Source organism: Leucoraja erinacea, chromosome 33 (assembly GCF_028641065.1).
Source record: "Leucoraja erinacea ecotype New England chromosome 33, Leri_hhj_1, whole genome shotgun sequence".
Lineage (NCBI taxonomy): Eukaryota > Metazoa > Chordata > Chondrichthyes > Rajiformes > Rajidae > Leucoraja > Leucoraja erinaceus.
The window spans coordinates 18,450,790-18,472,358 of NC_073409.1; the positions used below are offsets into that span (position 1 = coordinate 18,450,790).

Genomic DNA, 21,569 nt, shown 5'->3' on the forward strand with positions numbered 1-21,569 from the left:
ATTAAAGAGGACAGACAATTCCTTGAAAGATGAGGGAACTGTGGACAGCGGGAAACTGGCGCAGAAGAGGAATTGAAGTCTGTGGCAGTTCAACCATGATCATAGGGTGGCACGGTGGAGCAGCAGTAGAGTTGCTGCCTTACAACGCTTACAGCGCCAGAGTCCCGGATTTAATCCCAACTACGGGTGCTGTCTGTGTGGACCCTGATGCCGTGGGTTTTCTCCGAGATCTTCGGTTTCCTCCCACACTCCAAAGATGTACAGGTTTGCAGGTTAATTGGCTTTCTATAAATGTAATTTGGTCCTAATGTGTGTAGGATAGTGTTAATATGCAGGGATCGCTGGTCGGCATGGACTCGGTGGGCCGAGGGACCTGTTTCCACGCTGTATCTCTGAACTAAACTAAACTAAAAATATGAATGATGTGATAGGCTTAAGGGGCTGAGTGGCCTACCCCTGCTACTATTTTCTGATATATTTGTCTGCTTGTGTTTTAGAGTTGTGAAGAACCAAGGCCATAGAAAGTAAAAGATGACAAGCGACTATTTTAAGTATCTGGCAGTGCCAACGCCTTCTGAGCATAATTGGAATGGCAATGATGAAAACGACTATTATCTACAGGATCCAGAGCAGCTGTTTGATGAATTACCTCAACCTTTCAGGATGATTGATAAATTAATTGGTCGCATCATCGACAATGCGTGTGAAGTAATTGGAAAACGAGAGGCAGAAAGAGAAGCTGAAAGGTTAAAGAAAAAAATACCTTTGTGTGAATCATCAGAGGAGATTCAGGTGAGTAATTGTGTCTCACAATCTATCAAACATCAATGTTCAATACTACCTTCCTAGATTCATAAAATGGTACCAAAAAAAAGTTAGGTCCTCAAACATACTTCATTGAGTAGACTGAACACTCCTTTTTAGGTAGTATTTTTTTTAACATCATCCAAGTTAAAGATTCCCACTCCCCTGCTTGCACCCCAGTTGGGCACTTCTTGACGGTCACTTATGATCTTATGAAGAGGGAAAGATCGATCATCCATGATCGAATGGCGGAGTAGACTTGATGGGCCGAATGGGCTAATTCAGCTCCTATCACTTATGAACAAATGTTCTGCCCTTCTTGCTTAAAGGCACATTTTGTCCATGGCTCTGATTTCATGTGTATGAATGACCTAAATGTCCTTCAACCAAAAGTTTATCTGTCAAGTGGGGGATTGGTAAAGGTTAACTTAATTACTGAGGTGAACAATGGCACTGGCACTTAAATTACCCAGCTTACTTAAAGCAGTTATTTAACACAAGTGTTTTAGACGTCCATGAAATTGTGTGAATATGGATTGGGGTAGTTGTAGGGAGGCTCTTTAATTTCTCTGGGAGATAGACATGGTAGGTCAGTCATTTCTTCCTGAGCTGCTTAATGTCTTCCTGGCTGATTGCAATAATAAAAAAAACAATTATTTAAGATATTTTAGTGCATTGTGATTCATGCTAAGGGCAAGCTTTTCAGTCTGTTAAAAGGTTGTGTAAAAATTAATAATTCAGTCATGTTTCTTGGCCATTGCTATATTGCTGTTTCTCTGTTCCTTTATTTCTTTGAGCAGGTTGCTGGCAATGTAAACTGCCTTGCAAGTTCTGCGGATGGGAGTTATATTTTCGCAGGGCTGTCTGAGGGAGTGGCAGTTCTGAGCATGGGGGATCACACCGTTAAAACTATTTGGAAGACAGAAGATGTTGAGATTGTTGCACTTCAAGTAAAAAGTGTTGGAAACCAGCTTTATCTTCTTGCTGCTGTGGATGACATGGGTATTACTTGAAATATCTTCATTGCTTAATAGCCTATTTAACTATCCCTTGTGCCAGTATCTGATTCCTTGCCAATGTTTTTTTTTTGTCATTTTTAACATGACAGATAATGCAATTTATTAGTTCTTTGCTCGTAAAGAATGTCGCAGCATACTGATTTTCACTTGTATATAATGCAGATCCTATTGAGATCTTGGCTAGATTTCTCCATTCCTGACTCGCAAGCAAAGACACTAATTATAATACCTCACATAAAAAACAGAAATCAATGGAGATATTCAGGTCAGACACAAAACGCTGGAGTAACTCAGCGGGTCAGAGAGCATCTCTGGCGAAAAAGAATAGGTGATGTTTCGGGTCGAGACCCTTCTTCAGGAGGTCGAGCAGCATTTGTGGTAAGAGAAAGAGAGTTAATGTTGAAGGTTTAAGACTGGTGTCGGGGCTTATGGGGAGAAAGCAGGAGAATGGTGTTGAGAGGGAAAGATAGATCAGCCATGATTGAAGAGTGGAATAGGTGTGATGGGCCCAATGTCTTAATTCTGCTCTTACAACTTATGAACTTATGAAGGCCTGTTTTAAAAACTGTAATGCCTCAATGTCCTAGTCTATAAGGATTGATATTGCCAATTTCATGGTTCAATTTGTTCCACCATGGTTTTCTTTTTCCCTTTCCCTCCACACTAGAGAAGGCAGAATTTTTGCACTTTGGCCGCAATAAATGTGCTAAATCGTGTTAATATGCTCTCTGAGGTATGCTGAAAATATTTAAATGCTTTATAGTACGTCATTGCTACTGAAGTGCAACGTAGTTTGCAAGCCGCATCTACAGGGGTTAGTGTGAAACTAATCAGATGGTTTCTAAAAATACCTTTGGTACAGTTTTAGAATTAACCAAATTTGGAAGCAGAACATCAGGGCGAGATGACAAGCTTGTTAGATTTTGTGTTCAGAGCTTAAATTTAAGTAGAATTATGTTTTCTCCAAATATGTCTAAATGTGCTTAACATTAACAGCAGCAATATTTATCTTCGAGTCTTTATCAAAGACTCAGTAAAGTTATTAATGAAGTGGGGGTGCAACATGGTTTGAGGTAAAGCAAAGTAAGAAAAAAGTCCCAAGCCGAATCGTCATCTATCCATTCCCTCTGCAGATGCTGCTTGACCTTCTGAATCCCACTAGCACTTCAAGATTCCAACATTTGAAGTTCCTTGTGTCCCCTATAATTGGTTTCTCCAAGGTGTACATTAAGAATCTGATCATCTTTACCTGTCTGAAGAAGGGTCCTGACCCGAAATGTTGTCTGTTCACTTGCTCCACAGATGCTGCCTGACCCACTCAGTATGTCCAACACTTTGCTTTTTGCTCAAAGCTCTAGCATCTGGAGTCTTCATCTTTATATATCTTATGTCCTTGACTTTTAATGGACATTTCTAGCGACTGCCAATTACTTTCCAAGTGTTATTATGGCATATATAATGTCACAAATGGAGGCAGTTAAGCCCTTCAGGTCCACACCAGTCCCTTAGGGGAGTAATCATTATCCTCATTCCTCCTCTCATTCGTTCCATTTCTGCAACTCGATCGCATTCCATCATCTCCTCTTTGATTATCTTTGCATTTAACTGCACAGAAAGTTAACAGAGAGAGTGTCCAGACTCCACGCACCTGGAGTCAGGAGCTATGTCGGGTCCTTGGGGGTGTGAGACAGCCATAACTGTGCCGTTGTTTGACACCTTGTAAAACACCTACTACCACAGATAATTCTTGTGCACCATGGAGAATTTCCATTATGATATTACCTATTTTAAATTTACATCATCACCTATATCTCTCGGTTTCCTTATCCCTAACTAGTCTGAAGAAGGGTTTTGACCCGAAAAGTCACCCGTTCCTTCTCTCCAGAGATGCTGCTTGTCCCGCTGAGTTACTCCAAGTTTTTGTGTCTATCTTCGTTTAAACCAGCATCTGCATTTCCTTCCTACACATTTAATTTCTTGAGACCTGGTCATTTTATTACTATTACCCTTAAGCCTAAAGCCATACCTTTGTCTGTGTTATTTGCATCAGAGCTGTCTTAGGATGCCCTGCATAATTGAATTGGCTTAGCATGTGGAGTGATCTCATTGAAAGGTCTCCAAGCTGATACTAAAAGATCCACTGAAACATTAAAACACCTTTAAAACTTTTTGCTTTAAAACTATGCCCTCTATCTAGTCTTTGTCATTGCCATCCTGGGAGAAAGGTTCTGACTGTCTATTTATGCATCTCATAATTTTATATACTTCTATCAAGTCTCCCCTCAGTCACTGATGTTCCAAAGAAAACAATCTAAGTGTGTCTAACCTCCTTACAGTCTATACTGTCCAGGCAGCATTCTGGTAAACCTCTTCCACACCCTATCCAATGTTTCCAGATCTTTCCTGCAATTGGACGACCCCAACTGTACACAATTCTCCAATGACTTCAAGTAATCCTTTCTTTCCATCGCTCTCCATCCCTCCCCCTTCCCAGTTCTCTGACCAGTCTTACTGTCTCCGACTACATTTTATCTCTGTTTGCTTTGTTGTTACCTTCTCCCAGCTAACAATGATCTATTCTACATTTTCCTTGATCTCCATTCCCTTTGACCTGTTTTCACACCTTCACACTTCCTTATCTATGTATCTCCCTCCCCCGACGCAGTCTGAAGAAGATTCTCCACCCGAAACGTCACCCATTCCTTCTCTCCATGGATGCTGCCCTGAGTTACTCCAGCATTTTGTGTCTGTACGCAAAGTCTACTGCCTAACCAAAGTCCTATAAAGCTGTGTTCAAGAAGGAACTGCAGATGCTGGAAGATCGAAGGTACACAAAATTGCTGGAGAAACTCAGCGGGTGTAGCAGCATCTATGGAGCGAAGGAAATAGGCGACGTTTCGGGCCGAAACCCTTCAGAAGGGTTTCGGCCCGAAACGTCGCCTATTTCCTTCACTCCATAGATGCTGCTGCACCCGCTGAGTTTCTCCAGCAATTTTGTGTACCTCCTATAAAGCTGTGTCGTGACTTCTTCACTCTTATACTCAATGCTCCGAACAATTAAGTCATAATATGCAGTCATATGCCTTCTTTCCCACACTATCTACTTGTGCTGTACACTTACAGCTATAAACTTGGACCCCAAGAAGCCTCTGTACATAGATGCTGTTAAGTGTCTTGCCATTAACTGTATACTTTGCCTTTACATTCAACCTCCCTAAAGTTAAACACCTCACACTTTTTCAGATTAAAATCCATCTGTGATTTCTTTGCCCAATGTATAAATATAATATTTTGATGAGGTTTTGTTTGAACATTTAAATTGACAATATCCTTCAAATATTGATTAACCTGCTGTGCATTATCAACATTTCCTGCTTTCATTACAAATTTCTTACTCCAGTTTAAAGGGCCGGTCTCACTTTCACGACCTAATTCACGGCGGTTTTTACTCGTGGACATTTTTCATCATGCTGAAAAAATGCCCCGACCTACTTGATGCCACGAGTGCCTACAACTAGCATCACAACCTGCTACGACCTACCTATGACCTCATGCCGACCATGCTGCGAGTATGTCAAGGGCGAACTCGGCCGAGGTCGGGAATTAGGTCATGAAAGTGGGACAGGGGCTTAAGTAATTATAGTGTGTCCTTCATAACAAATTTACAATGCAGTACAACTTCTTACGCTACATAATTGTTTTTTTTATCAAGGATTTGTTCGTATGTATTTTGTGACAATCTAAATTTTTCTCTCTCATTTTACAATTTAGGTTTGGCACATCTTCTTGTCTATTACGATGACATGTTTTCCTCAATAAAAGTTTTCAATGCATTTGTAAGTCTTTTTATCATGTGAATTATGTAAATGGATTGTAGTTCATTTTCAATTAGCTTTGAATCAATAAGATTCAATGGTTGAAACCAGTCTATGCTTGGTTCGCCGAATAAGTCGAGGAGACAGCTGGGGAATAACAGTTCACATTATCAATCCTTCCTTGGAGAGATGCACCTCTTTACCCTAGATATTGGATCAATTTGTGCCTGTTTTTTATACAGTAAGCAAGGGATTGCTTAGGTCAATTCCCTGATAGGCACCATTACATAGTTAAACGGCCACTAATGCATTTAACCTGAGGTATTTTATTTGCAATTATTTTCAGATAAAAGCATGCACATCAGGAAATTGACATGCTCTGTTCACCTCAGCCAGTCGATGTTTTTCCAGTGTCACTAATGCCTCAATGATATCATAAGCCATCCATTTACTCCTGTATTATTATAAACTGAAGCTTTTGGTACAGTCTATAGCCTTTATTGAATTGTCAGGAAACAAACTGAAGCACATTGAGCCGAGATCACGGGTGTGACATTTCTGTTACCACTTCCGTGACTGATGTCTTGCAAACAATATCTGCTAGCCTCAGTCTTTAGTGTCCAATGATTTGAAATCTCACTGTTGATTGTTCCTTTAATGACAGCAGCCTTTTTATACCGTCCAGAAATGAACAAAAGGCTCCGACCTCTACTTTGTCAATCAATTCCTCACAATAGCATGCGGCTTGGAATATTATGTAGAAAATCACTAGACCATGTTCTTCTTTTGTTCAGTTGATTTATAGCAAGTACTAAGGTTGCAATATGTCCATGATACGATGTGTGCCTGTGCAAAAACGCTCTATAAAAATAACCAGCGTAAAGGAGTATTGATATGGTAGCCACCAGAATTGAACAAGTATCTCAACTACTAAAGGGTCAGATAACCAATAGTGGGAGAATTTAAAGAAAGTGACAAAAATACATTCCAACGAGAAATAGCAAATCAGTGTAAGTAAAATTTGCGGATTCTCCCTTGATCCACAAGGAAAGATTTGTCTTGCACAAATTCCCAATGAACACCCATTTTGCAGAGCTGACGTTTGTCACTTTTACAGTATAAAAGGTTTAGTAAAAGTATCTATAATGTGCCTGCATATGTTTCAGATTTAAAACACTAACGAAAATTCACTTTCAATTTAATCTTTGGGTTGAACATTCATTGTTACTTTATAAAACTTTAATGCATTAAAATACTTGACTGAATGGAGCAAAACATGATAAATTATTACTGTTTTCATTGTTTTTTAAGGAAAATATAAGTGAAAGAAACACATGCAGCAAATTTGAGTTATCAGATGGTGGGGACTATGCTGGTGTAACACTTGAAGGTAAAGAATTCTATAAATTCCTGTATGTTCCTTGATGCTACTAATCTATCTAGTTATTTTTTTCATTTGGCTGGAAAACTAAAAATATTGGCCGCCTTCAATGCTGCCACTAATTTGAAGTGGCTTAGATGTGCTGAAAAAGCATAATTTTCAGCTATAAAACACATTTTTCTTTCCTAATGTGTACCTTGAGGCAATATGGTCGCAATCTTCAAATTAGAGCAATTTTGAAACATTTAGTAACGCAATTGTACCAAGGGTGATAGAAATCTTTACCAAATGATTAATCTGCCACATCAGCTGAAATATTTGGCCAAAATTGATATACTTTTGTGAGTTAAGGGTCTGTCTCACTTAGGCTATTTTTTAGGCAACTACAGGCGACTAGGCTGTCGCCACATGGTTGCCAGGTTGTCACCTGTATGGTTGTGAGTAGTCTCCTCAGTTGCCCAAAGAATCGTAGTATCTTTCTGGCCGCCGCTGGATTTCCAACATGTTCAAAAAATGTTGGCGACAATGGGTTGACGCCAATGAGCGTAGCTTGATTTATCCTGACATAGGTGCTGTTGTAGGTTGTCGCCAGGTGACGATGGTTGGCGCCGGTGCTGACTTCGGTGAATTCCATTGGCGACTACCTACGTCAACCGGCGACAGCTAGCGGCAACTGAATTGTCTTCACTTGTCGCTGACAGGGTCGTAGCTTCTTGTCGCTTGTCGCGGGTGGACGTAGGTTACTTCGGTTGTCGTAGGTTGTCGCCTGTGTGGTCGTAGGTGTGGTCAAACTGACATCCTAATGGGTCGCCGGTAGCTTGCCATAGCTTGACGTCGACTAGGTGGTAGGTTGTTGTAGCTTGTCATAGACATTGTTGTAGGGGGATCCAGTTGCCGATTTTTTCGGCAACCTGCTACGACTGTGACAGTCACCGGCAATCGCCTAAAAAATCGCCCAAGTGGGACAGGCCCTTTAAAGATATTGAAAGATGAGGATGACATGTAAATAAATATAATTGAGGTCCAGCTCGGACAACTATGAATTTCTATCAGAAGAGTCTGAAGAGACTGAGTAGTCTACTTCCACTCCCTAGTAACATATGTTGCCAAATTCTACTTGAAGAGCAAAGAGGGAGCAATTTCTTTTCTTACAAACTGAAGTTGAATATGATTGAAAACCATAAAAGGTTTGGAAATAACAATTCACAGTGCCCTTCATTCATCTTCCAAAGCAGTTATTTATTCTGTTGTGATCTCAACCCATATTGGAGCCCCACTCTTCAGCTTTTTTTTTATGTGAGGGAGAATCAGAGAACTAAAAGTGGTGATTGAGAGGTTTTTGAAGAAACAAGGAAAAATAGTTTTTTTTTAAATTCCTGCTGATGTCAACCTAAATTTATTGTTCCTTTATTTGTATTCATGATATTTTCTGCTATTATCCTGATTTACCTCAAAGAAACAGGTATTTAGGATTTACTATACTTGACCTATTACAGTTTGCATGCTTTCTCCTACTTCACTCGTGTTCACAAATAAATTCTTCTTCTTCCTACTCCTCTTGGATAAATGAACAATTCTTGTTCTCTGAACCCAAGTCCTTCAACCCTGTCATCAATATTTGTTCAGTTTCCAGTTGGAGAATTGTCTTCATGTTCTTGAAGATGTTACTGAGGAGAGCATTATATCGGAGAAGAGCATAAGGAAAATGGCCTAGCTTTCTTTGATAACTAGATATAATAAAAGATAATAATATAAGAGACATGAAGACGATTCTTAAACTGGAAACTAGACAAATATGGGTGACAGGGTCAGTTGGTGTTAAAGTTAATGAAATCAATGGGTTCTGTACGTGTGCAGGAGATAGCACTGATGCAATCATCGATGTGGTGGAGAAAGAGTTGAAGGATGGTGCTGGAATATGTTTGGAACAAGGATTATTCAAGGTAACTGACAAAAAGGAAAGTAGAGCTGGGACCTGTTCTAGTGCCCATGGCTACTCCTTTAACTTGGAGAAATTGAGAGGAGCCAAAGGGGAAGGATGGTCCACCACGTGGAGGGGAGTGAAATTGATCGAGTCTCTGTTTATGGAAGAACCGCCATGTATCTTTACACTGTAAATGGATCAATTGTAATCATGTATTGTATTTCTGCTGACTGGTTAAGCCCCTGTCCCACTTTCCCGAGTTACTCACAAACTCTCCAGAGTTTTCCCCTTGATTCAAACTCGGAGAATTACGGTAATGGCCATTCGTAGGTACTCGGGGCTATTTTTTTTACTCGTGGACATTTTTCAACATGTTGAAAAAACGTCCCAATTTACCTGATACCTCGAGTGCCTACGGCTGGCATTACAGCCGCTATGAAACATCTACGGACTCCTGCGGCCTCCTACGAGCTCGCTACCGACATTCCCCGACATTCCCCGAGTTCGAATCAAGGGGAAAACTCGGGAGAGTTCGTGAGTAACTCAGGAAAGTGGGACAGGGCTTTAGCACGCAACAAAAGCGTTTCACTGTTCCACGGTAGACGTTACAATAAACTAAACTGACATGAAGGGCCTTGAGGCCCTCCTGGTGGTGGATGGAGGCATAAAGGGACTGGACATCCATGGAAAAGATGGAGGCCTGGAAACTAAAAGTCATTGTAGAATGGAAGGTTTGGAAGGGACTGGACGAGGGGTCGGTAGAATCAAGGAAATTGGAGATGAGTTCTGTGGGGCAGGAGCAGGCAGAAAACAATGGGTCTTTTCAATTTCCTTTTAAAAATATTTTAACATTACTCTTATAGGACATTGACATTTCTCAGTATTGCTTTACACAATATATATATATTTTTTGCAATTTTTTTGTGATTATACCATGAATACCATACCGTGCTGACACGTATAATATATTACTCACCAGCAACAACAAGCTATAAAAACAATAATCGCACCAAGATAAACCACATTCACATGATGATCTGCAGTGAATCATCTCTAAGATTGAGAGGACAGTGTTTTGCCTGTATACTCACTGGTATGAATATTGATTTCTCTAGTTTCATGTAACCCTTGCATTCCCACTTTCTCCATCCCTCTCCCACCCTAGTAGTCTTGCAAGTGGCACTGTTCTTATCCCTTCGTATCCCTACTCCACAGCCAACAATGAATCATTGTAGGGTCTTTGACTATCAGAGCAATCTCTGCTTTGTTTTGCACCTTTTCATGCCTCGAGTTTCCCTTTCCCCTGACTCTCAGTCTGAAGAAGGGTCTCGACCCGAAACGTCACCTATACCTTTTCTCCAGAGACGCTGCCTGACTCACTGATTTACTCCAGCATTTTGTGTCAACGTTCAGTGTTAGCTCTTTGTTGTACTTTCATACCGGCTGCTAATTACCTGGTTTCTGAACAAGCTACCAAGTGATCTATGAAAATATTAAAGTTTATTTCAAATGTTTAATCAAGTTGCAGTTGTATAGCAGTTATTGGAGTCTTTTGGTGTAAAATCTGCATTTATGGTTGAATTAAAACGTATTTCATCAAAAGCAGTTGGCATGGTGGTGCATCGATTAGTATTACTGCCTTACTGTTCCAGGGATCTGGGTTTGATCCTGACCTCGGAGGCTGGCTGCATGAAATTTGCACATTCTCCCCACGTCCGAATGGTTTTCCTCTCACATCCCAAAAATATGGCTACCATACAGTCCCCATGCCTTGGGGCACCTCCCACAGCCAACCTTGGAACACCCAGAACACCACCGAGGTCACGTGAGGCAGGGCCCAACCCGCTCACTGGCACCATTAATTCTCTGCATCCCTCATCGCCTCCATCTTGAATCTATTATTTCCTGTATACATGCATGTTGCAGGGTGTAGGTTGTCCTACAATGGTGCATATAGAAACATAGAAATTAGGTGCAGGAGTAGGCCATTCGGCCCTTCGAGCCTGCACCGCCATTCAATATGATCATGGCTGATCATCCAACTCAGTATCCCGTACCTGCCTTCTCTCCATACCCTCTGATCCCCTTAGCCACAAGGGCCACATCTAACTCCCTCATAAATATAGCCAATGAACTGGCCTCAACTACCCTCTGTGGCAGAGAGTTCCAGAGATTCACCCACTCTGTGTGAAAAAAGTTTTTCTCATCTCGGTTTTAAAGGATTTCCCCCTTATCCTTAAGCTGTGACCCCTTGTCCTGGACTTTGATATGCGAGCCATTAGCAATCCTTCATTATTTACACGTTTCAATACTTAATTATACTCACGTTTCAAACTCTGTTTAGAAGTCAGCAGAAACAGCACTGACAAATTTACTGACCAATTTCGTTCAGTGACACATACTGAATGAGGAAATATTTTAACACCCATGATCCACATTTTCCTCTCCTAGGTCCAATATAACAAGATGGCACAGTGGCACAATGGTAGAGTTGCTGCCTTATGCCCCTGTCCCACTTAGGAAACCTCTGGAGCCCCACCCAAGGTTTCCGTGCAGGTGTTTGCTGGAGGTTGCAGGTAGTGGAAGCAGGTAGGGATACTGACAAAAACCTCCAGGAACCCCACGGAAACCTTGGGTGGGGCACAAAGTCTCCAGAGGTTTCCGTTCAGGTTTCCTAAGTGGGACAGGGGCATTACAGTGCCAGGGACCCGTGTTTGATCCTGACTACAGGCGATGTCTGTACGGAGTTTGTACGTTCTCCCTGTGACCGCGTGGGTTTTCTCCTGGTGCTCCCGGTTTCCTCCCACACTTCAAAGATGTGCAAGTTTGTAGGTTAATTGGCTTTGGTAAAAATTGTAAATTGTCCCTAATGTGTAGGATAGTGCGAGTGTATGAGGTGATACTGGCCAGCGCAGACTTGGTGGGCTGAAGGGCCTGTTTCCACGCTGTAGTTCTAAAGTCTAAAAAGTGGCATCCTTGTGTGAAAAAACTGGCAGGGGAGGAGAACGGTCAAAATAACTGGTGGGCTGAAATAAGTAACACCATAGAAATTCACTAAATTGCAGAGATCAAAGCACCATGTGGGAGAAAATTGCCCAGCATTTTTGCATGTAATTTTACACAATAATCCTGAGGTAAATGATGTAAAAAATCTTATCTACATATAGGTAGGAAAGAGCTGCAGAAGCTGGTTGAAATCAAAGGTAGATACAAAATCCTGGAGTAACTCAGCAGCACTGGCAGCATCTCTGGAGGGAAGGAATGGGTGACCTGAAACTGAGAAGGAATGGGTGACCTGAAGGAATGCTGCCTGTCCCGCTGAGTTACTCCAGCATTTTGTGTCTACCTTCTCTATATATTTCTTCCATAGTATACCTTTGTCTTATTGTGAACAAGAAGTTTGATAGATTAAGATAATTCTATATGTTCCACGCAGTATCAAGCACTCCCTCATCAAATCTAAACTGCTGGAACGATGTGGAATTGGCATTTATATTTGTTATGAATGTTACTTCCCGTTGCAGAATGTTCCTGATGTTGCAGAATGCAATTTTTTTTACTCGGGTTAGGGAAATCAAGAACCAGTGGACATAGATTAAATGTGATAGGGGAAAGATTTAATAGGAACCTAATAGCCCTGTCCCACGGCACGAGTTCATTCCAAGAGCTCTCCCGAGTTTGCCCTGATTCGAACTCGGAGATTTACGGTAATGGCCACTTGTCGGTACTCGGGGCGCTCATGGACATTTTTCAACATGTTGAAAAATCTTCATTAGTCTTCTGTTGCTTACTTGCCATTAGCGCGTCTTCCCGAGTACCTGCCATTAGCGTTACGAGCTGCTGAGACGTCCCCGAGCTCCGACGTACCCGCTATGTTCATTATCCGTCTTACCACGAGTTTGATTTTTTTTTAAACTCGGGAGAGCTGAATGAACTCGTACCGTGGGACAGGGCTTTAACACATAGAGGATTGTGGATATTTGGTATGAGCTGCCAGAGGAGGTAGTTGAGGCAGGTCCAATGACAACATTTAAAAGACATTTGGACTGGTACTGTACATGGATAGGAACGGTTTAAAGTGATCTGGTACAGAGACTAGTAAATGGGACTTGGCTTAGATGGGGCATCTTGGTCGGCAAGGACGGGTTGGGCTGAAGAGCCAGTTTCCCTGCTGTATGACTCTAAGACTCCAGGACTCTCTAAGTAGTTTAAATAATTTCCCCACCAAACTCTCAATTGTGATTATTCCATAAAATAAGCAGGTTGAATCTAATATCGTTCATCCTAGTGCTCGTTTATAACCAATATATCACACAATGGCAACGATGCTCCTCCCATTGAAAGGATTTCCATCCCCATTGAATATGTTCTTATACCTGTCATTAATGGAGAAGCGGAAATGGTCAAGCGCCCAGTTCCCATGCGTAAATATTTTCACCCCGTTCATTCCCATCTCCTGTCGGGCAAAATATAAAAAAGCGTGAAAGCACGCACCACCAGATTCAGAAACAACTTCTTCCCCATTCTTATCAGACCACTGAACGGACTTCCTATAAACTAAAGTGTAATTCCATACTCCCAACCTACCTCATTTGTGGACCTTGAGCATTATTTTTATCAGCGCTTTCTATGTAACTATTGAAGTGAGACCAGGCAGGTTGAGCAAAGTTTTTTATTCACAGAAAAAACTGAACTAAAATTCATGAATGCCTGACCGAGCTAACAAACATAGGTCCTGCCCCTGGGAGGAGCGCTGAAGCTAAAATCCCGCGTACAATGACCGTGCTGACCAATGACGAGGGTTCTGACTTCCCCAACCCATCACCAGGTGCCGCTACACTATAATTATAAAGACACCACATCAGCGCCACTACTTCCCGAGAAGACCACGGAGAGTTGGTATGTCAAAGAGGACTCTCTACGACAGGTGTACAGTAGAGAGCATGCTGACTGGTTGCATCGTGGTTTGGTTTGGCAACCTGTGCGTCCAGGAGCGGAAAAGGCGGCAAAAAGTTGTAACCACTGCCCAGTCCATCATCGGCTCTGACTTCCCCACCATCGAAGGGAACTATCGCAGTCGCTGCCACAAAAAGGCAGCCAACATCATCAAAGACCATCACCATCCTGGCCACACACTCATCTCTCCGCTACTGTCGGGCAGAAGGTACAGGAGCCTGAAATCTGTTACATCCAGGGTCAGGAACAGCTGCTTCCCCACAGCCATCAGGCTATTAAACTCGCCAACAAACAGACTTTGAACTGTAACAGCCTATTGCACTTGGTTACATTCGTTAACCCCGTTACCCACTTCGTTACCCCGTTCGTTACGGAGCTGGGAATCCCTGGGACAGCACAGGTTCGCAGAAACAGCAGGTACAGTAAACACATTGTGTCCGCAAACGTGGCCGACGGGCAGGACTTCAGGTCAGACTGAAGCGCAGGGGACTTCGGCCCCCTCTCCCTACTATCCTACTGGCCAATGTACAGTCCCTTGAAAATAAAGTGGAGGACTGAAGGGCAAGGCTGGTGGCAGAGGAAGAACTCCAGGACTGTTTGGAGTCTGTAGACTGGGCAATGTTCAAGGACTCGGCAACGGACTTGAACGAATACGCCACAGTTGTTACAGACTTCATAAAGAAATGTGTGGAGGACAGCATCCCCACAAAAACCTTCCGAATGTTTCCCAATCAGAAACCTTGGATGAACTTTGAGATCCGCACTCTTCTGAAGACCAGACACCAGGCATTCATGTCTGATGATACAGTGGTCTATAAGATGTCCATTTACGACCTTGGTAAGGCCATCAAAAAGGCCAAAAGAGATTTCTGCTCCAAACTGGAGGATGAGACAGATGTTCGGCAGCAGTGGCGGGACCTGAATGTAATCTCCTTCTACAAGGCGAAATCAGGAGGCAGCTCGAATGTCGGCAAAATATCACTCCCTGACGCGCTCAATGCGTTTTACACACGCTTTGATAGGATGTGCCCTCCCGAACCCCCATTCACTGTGATGGTATTTCAGTCACAGTCACAGAGTCCGACATCAGGAAATCCTTCAGAGGGGTGAACCCTCGAAAAGCACCTGGACCTGGTGGTATACCCGGTCGTGTTCTAAAAATCTGTGCGGACCAACTGGCTGGAGTTTTTACGGACATTTTCAACCTCTCATTTCTGAGGTCTGAGGATCCCACCTGCTTTAAAAGGTCATGAATTATACTGGTGCCCAAGAAGAGCAAGGTGACATGCCTCAATGAATATCGACCAGTGGCACTAACGTCTGTGGTGGTGAACTGCTTTGAGAGGTTGATTATGGCGCAAATCTACTCCTACTTCGACAAAAACTTGGACACACTGCAGTTCGCTTACCGCCACAACAGATCAACGGTGGATGCGATCTCGCTGGCTCTCCACTCCGCTCTGGACCACTTGGACAACAAAAACTCATATGTCAGGCTGTTATTCATTGATTACAGGTCGGCATTTAATACAATCATCCCCTCCAAGCCGGTGACCAAACTCGCAGAACTGGGTCTCTGCGCATCCCTCTGGATTTGGATCCTTGACTTCCTCATTCACAGACCGCAGTATGTTCGTATTGGCGAAAATGTGTCAGCCTCGATAACAATCAGCACGGGAGCCCCTCAAGGCTGCGTGCCCAGCCCCCTGCTGTACTCACTCTATACTCATGACTGCGTAGCCGGTCATAGTGCGAACTCCATCATCAAGTTCGCTGACGACACCACTGTTGTGGGACGTATCACTGATTCAGATTCAGATTCAGATTCAGATTCAATTTTAATTGTCATTGTCAGTGTACAGTACAGAGACAACGAAATGCATTTAGCATCTCCCTTGAAGAGCGACATAGCAAACGATTTGAATAAAAAAAATAATAAGTGTCGGGGGGGGGGGGGGGGGGGTGTGGTGATTGGCAGTCACCGAGGTATGTTGTTTAGTAGAGTGACAGCCGCCGGAAAGAAGCTGTTCCTCGACCTGCTGGTTCGGCAACGGAGAGACCTGTAGCGCCTCCCGGATGGTAGGAGGGTAAACAGTCCATGGTTGGGGTGAGAGCAGTCCTTGGCAATGCTGAGCGCCCTCCGCAGGCAGCGCTTGGTGGGGATGAGTCAGAGTATAGAAGAGAGATCAAGCGACTGTCCATATGGTGCCAGCACAATGACCTGGCCCTCAACACCAGCAAAACCAAGGAACTGATTGTGGACTTTGGAAGTAGTTGGATGGGGACCCACAGACCCGTTTATATCAATGGGTCGATGGTTGAAAGGGTCAAGAGCTTCAAATTCCTGGGCGTGCATATCTTTGAAGATCTTTCCTGGTCCGAGAACACTGATGCAATTATTAAGAAACCACATCAGCGCCTCTACTTCCTGAGAAGATTATGGAGAGTCGGTTTGTCAAGGAGCACTCTCTCTAACCTCTACTGGTGCATAGTAGAGAGCATGCTGACCGGTTGCATCGTGGCTTGGTATGGCAACTTGAGCACCCTGGAGCGGAAAAGACTACAAAAAGTAGTAAACACTGCCCAGTCTATCATCGGCTCGGATATCTCTTCCATCGAGGGGATCTATCGTAGTCGCTGCCTCAAAATGGCTGGCAGCATCATCAAGGGCCCACACCATCCTGGCCACACACTCATCTCCCCGCTACCTTCAGGTAGAAGGTTCAGGAGCCTGAAGACTGCAATGACCAGGTTCAGGAATACCTACTTCCCCACAGCCATCAGGCTATTAAACTTGGCTCGGACAAAACTTTGAACATTAATAGTCCATTATCTGTTTATTTGCACTTTATCAGTTTATTTATTCGCGTGTGTATATATTTATATAATGGTATATGGACACACTGATCTATCTGTTCTGTAGTCATGCCTACTATGTTCTGTTGTGCTGAAGCAAAGCAAGAATTTAATTGCCCTATCTGGGACACACGACAATAAACTCTCTTGACTTGACTTGCTGTAACACTATATTCTGCACTCTGATATTTTTCCTCCGTGTTGTATCTGGTGTATTGGTTGATTGTACTGATGTATGGTATGATTTGACTGGGTAGCATGCAGACTACGTTTTTTCACTGCATCTCAGTATGTAACAATAATAAAGCTATGTTAATTATTGGAACAAAAATGCCAGAACAAACCAGGCACCAAGCGAATAAGTCTTATGTTGGCTGAGCTCAATTGGAATTGCTACTCCAATATTTGAATGTATAATCGATGATGACAATGCAGTGCAGTGCTGAATGCTAAATGATCACACATTTTGAAATGGGATGTTGAATTCTGATTGTATCTGCCAGTTTAAATGAGTGTCAGCGCTTTCCAGGAAATACTCAACTCCTTTGGTCAATATTTCTTTCTCAACTAAAACCACCAGCACTGAAGTTGGAGGGAGAGATATTCATGTAGGAGAATTCTCAGAAGGTCCCAGATAACATATTCACATTACAGCGCTGTTATAATATGATTTCAATGCCATTTGAAGTACAAAGATTGTATGATGCCAACAATGAGCAGAACATTCCAATTAACCTATTTCCACAAAACCTGCCATTGGGAGTAATTTCTCGTTCAATAGCGTTTCATTTGCGAGTCTAGAATGACAAAACCATGCAGCATTGTAGGAAGCTGCTTGGCCAAAGCTGAAATGTGACTATGATAGGATGCTATATTAGTGCATTGTTTCTATTTCTTCATGCTTAATAATTAATTTGGTTTAACAAGATCGACGTAGAATCGATTCGTATGAATCAAAATGTCTCTGATTTTTTTTTTTAGCGTAGTTTAGTTTAGAGATGCAGCACAGATAAATTCCCTTCTGCCCACCGAGTCCGTGCCGGCCTCCATACACCAGCACTATCCTACACACGAGGGACAATTTACAAATTTTTACTGAAGCAAAGTAACCTACATAGCTGTACATCTTTGGAGTGTGGGAGGAAACCGGAGCACCCGGGGAAAATCCATACGGTCACGGGAAGAATGCACAAACTCCGTACAGACAGGACCAGTAGTCAGGATCGAACCCGAGTCTCTGGCACTGTAATGCCTCTGTCCCAGTTAGGAAACCTGAACGGAAACCTCTGGAGACTTTGCGCCCCACCCAAGGTTTCCGTGCGGTTCCCGAAGGTTGCAGGTGGTTGCCAGAGGTTGCAGGTAGTGGAAGCAGGTAGGGAGACTGACAAAAACCTCCGGAACCGCACGGAAACCTTGGGTGGGGCGCAAAGTCTCCAGAGGTTTCCGTTCAGGTTTCCTAAGTGGGACAGGGGCATATGGCAACAACTCTACTGCTGTGCCACCGTGTCGCCCCTTTGGAGCCTGCGTGTATACTCACTACTTTTTCTCATAACACAGGCCAATGTAACGTCTACAATATCTGAAGACTGAATTGGAATTTAACCCAGATCTTTTTGTCGTGTATAGTTCAGTTATAACTGTCTTTAAAGACAAACCAAAAGTACAGCAGGGGCAATGAAGAGCATGCATTATTGCACTGGTTAGTGTGAAGCAACTATTAAATGAAGCAATTTATTTTAAGATTTCCTGAGATAGCATATTTATTTTCTTAAACCAGGAATTGTCCCACTGAATACGAATAGAAACATAGGAAATAGGTGCAGCCGTAGGCCATTCGGCCCTTCGAGCCAGCACCGCCATTCAATATGATCATGGGTTCAACATATCATCAGGTGAACAGCACCTCTGACAATGTATTGTTTGGTTTGCACTGTCGAATATGGTTTTGCTTTATTGGATTTCGACATATTCCTCCTTATAATTTGTTTTTCATCATTTAGCTAAAGGTGAGACTTGGCTTGAGGTGTATCGACTGATGAAAGATAATTGGGTTCAAGAGTTTGACCAGTTTGCAAAGCTACTGGAACTTATTGAATCATCTGAGGTAAGTAGCAAGGTGACTAAAACATACTGCAGCTTTTTTGCTCATCAATGGAAGCCTAAACACAATGTCATTTGAATGCTAAAATTGTGTGGCATACTAATTAATGTTTGATAGAAAAGTACATGAAAGCATTTAGATTTCAAACTTGAATTTATATATTTTTGTGAGTTGTGCTGTGTGTAACCCTAGTCACCAATTAGATGATCTGTAAAAGAAGTGTAGGAAATTGGCAAAAATTCTAATTTATAAAAAAAATTACACTTCCTTTCTGAAGAAGGGTCTCGACCCGAAATGTCACCCATTCCTTCTCGCCAGAGATGCTGCCTGTCCCGCTGAGTTACTCCAGCTTTTTGCGTCGATCTTCCTTTCTGATTCCTGTGTGAAAACCTAACCCTCATGATTCCTGGAGGCAGATGCCTGCATAGATTACAACTGTTGAAACAATCCTTCTTTGAAGCCAAAGGAGGGTACTGGACACTGAATAAACCTTTTCCAATGGAGCAACTGTGGACAGGTCATGAGAATAAATGCCTTTGGTGTATCTGAATGTACCCTTCGCTCGGTATTCCTGAGATCCCCTTCCCCAATGCCATGCTGGTGGAAATCGCAACAGGCCAGGCAATGAAATCGCTATCAAAATATGGAGTGGACAAGGAGGACACAATTTCTTGGCGGCCGCGCGCGCATGTGCACACACACACACACACACTCACACACACACACACACATGAGGCTTCGGAGGCTCAATCCAACGCTAAATGCTGCTCACCTCTGCCTGTCTCGCCGGGTTAACCTACAGCCCTGCTTGGACTGACGGGACACCAGCGCTGCTGCTCCACGCTGGCTGTAAACCTGGGCCATATTTCTCGCAAGTCCAGGCAGGGCTGTAGGTTAACCTGGAGGGACAGGCAGAGTTGAGCTGGGTTTAGCATTGCTTCTCTGCGCTGGCTGTGGGCCTGGGGACAGAGCTCCCGTCTGACCCCGATGTCTCTGGCCACCCGTGGGGGGGTGGGGGCACTCGGGTGGGGATGGGATAACGCCGGAGTCCCGGGATCGATCCTGGCTGCGTATGAGGCGCAGGTCTGTACCGAGAGTGTTTTGGCACGTCTCCCTCCTCCAATCACCGCATTCTATCCTCAGTCCCACCCTCCCCCCACACCTCCCTCCTCCAATCACCACGCTGAATCATCATGTCCCGCACCCATTGCCTGCTGACCAACGTCTCTCTCGCCCAATCGGCGCCCTCGATCAGCAGTCCCACCCCCACTGTCCTGCGGAAAGCGGAGATTTCACCGAGTTTTAAAGTCCGGATTACAAAAAAATGGGGGGATCGTCCCCCACCTCTCAAAACGGGGGGGGGGGGGGGGGGGGGGCGTGTCCTACCTGCCCCCCCTGGGATTTCCACCCCATGCAACAGGCATATGTGAATTATGTAGAGGGCTGGTGTAACACGTGACATCTGTTCGAAATATGTTAGTGGAGAAAACTACAGGGGGACGAAAGCAGAATTAATGAAACAATATCGATTTGATTCAATTATACTTTTTTTTGCATGTATCTAGGTACAGTGAAATGCTTTGTTTTGCATACAACCTGGTAAAATAACAGAGCAGACCTCACCTAGGCAGTGCACAAGTGTCGATCTATTGCATAATTTACTATTTTTCCTGTGTTATAAATACAAATCACAAGTCACAATGTTAATATCCATTTTCTCTTGGTAACTGGAGAAATGTGCCCTGTGAATTGTGATGAGATCTTTAGCTGTACGTTTGATACTGGGCGACTATCAGCTTTGTGTAGGAAAAAACAGCAGATGCTGGTTTAAACTGAAGATAGACACAAAATGCTGGAGCAACTCAGCGGGACAGGCAGCATCTCTGGAGAAAAGGAATGGGTGACTTTTCGGGCGAGACCCTTCGTCAGACTATTCTGTCAGTTATTCTATCTCGTTTTGTACCCAGAAATGGCTGGGCTAATGTACTGATGAGAAGGGCGTAAATGGCTGGAGTAGCTCAGCAGGTCAGGCAGTATTTCTGGAGACTATGGATAGGTGATGCTTCGGGTCTATTAGTCTGAAGGGTCCCATCCCGAAATATCACCCATCCCAGTACTCCACAGATGCTGCCTGACCCGCTGAGTTACTCCAGCACATTATTTCCTTTTTTGTAAACCAGCATCTGCAGTTCCTTGTTTCTTCAATTTACTGATGCTTGGTAATTGACCTGGAAATAATCTCTCATGTGAACTAAATGCATGAAATACCTTTCATGTGCAATTTTCTTTGCCATCTCATGATCTTGTGTACTTTTCACCTCCTCTCCTGAAGATATTGTCTTACATATTTACCCTTTGAGATCTGATAAACCTCCACTAAACCGCTGAAGCAGTTCCAGTGCAGTGTAAACTCCAATATTACATTTCCTTTTCCGTCTCCACATCCAACATTAAAGAAGTAGTTACCTCACTCTCTCAGGTTTTGGACATTGTTTAAAAATAATGTACAAGCTGGAAGGGTGCAGAGAAGATTTACGAGGGTGTTGCCAGGAATCAAGGGCCTGAGCTATGGGGTGCAGTTGAACAGGCAAAGACTCTATTCCTTGGAGCGCAGGAGGATGAGGGATGAGGAATAGATTAGGTAAACTCTCAGAGTCTCTTGCCCAGAGAAGGGCAATCGAGAACCAGAGGATATTGGTTTAAGGTGAGGGGG

At 43.3% G+C, this 21,569-nt stretch overlaps 1 protein-coding gene across 2 annotated transcripts in view; it reads left to right on the forward strand.

Moving 5' to 3' along the window:
* wdr93 (WD repeat domain 93) overlaps positions 1-21,569 on the forward strand; it is a 64,683-nt gene that overhangs the window by 3,000 nt on the left and 40,114 nt on the right. For both annotated transcript variants that reach the window (XM_055661488.1, XM_055661487.1), the window contains exons 2-6: positions 498-792; positions 1,605-1,806; positions 5,595-5,659; positions 6,950-7,028; positions 18,756-18,859. In XM_055661488.1, coding sequence (XP_055517463.1) covers positions 532-792; positions 1,605-1,806; positions 5,595-5,659; positions 6,950-7,028; positions 18,756-18,859 — 711 coding nt within the window. In that variant the 5' untranslated portion in view covers positions 498-531. The remainder of the gene's footprint in view (positions 1-497; positions 793-1,604; positions 1,807-5,594; positions 5,660-6,949; positions 7,029-18,755; positions 18,860-21,569) is intronic.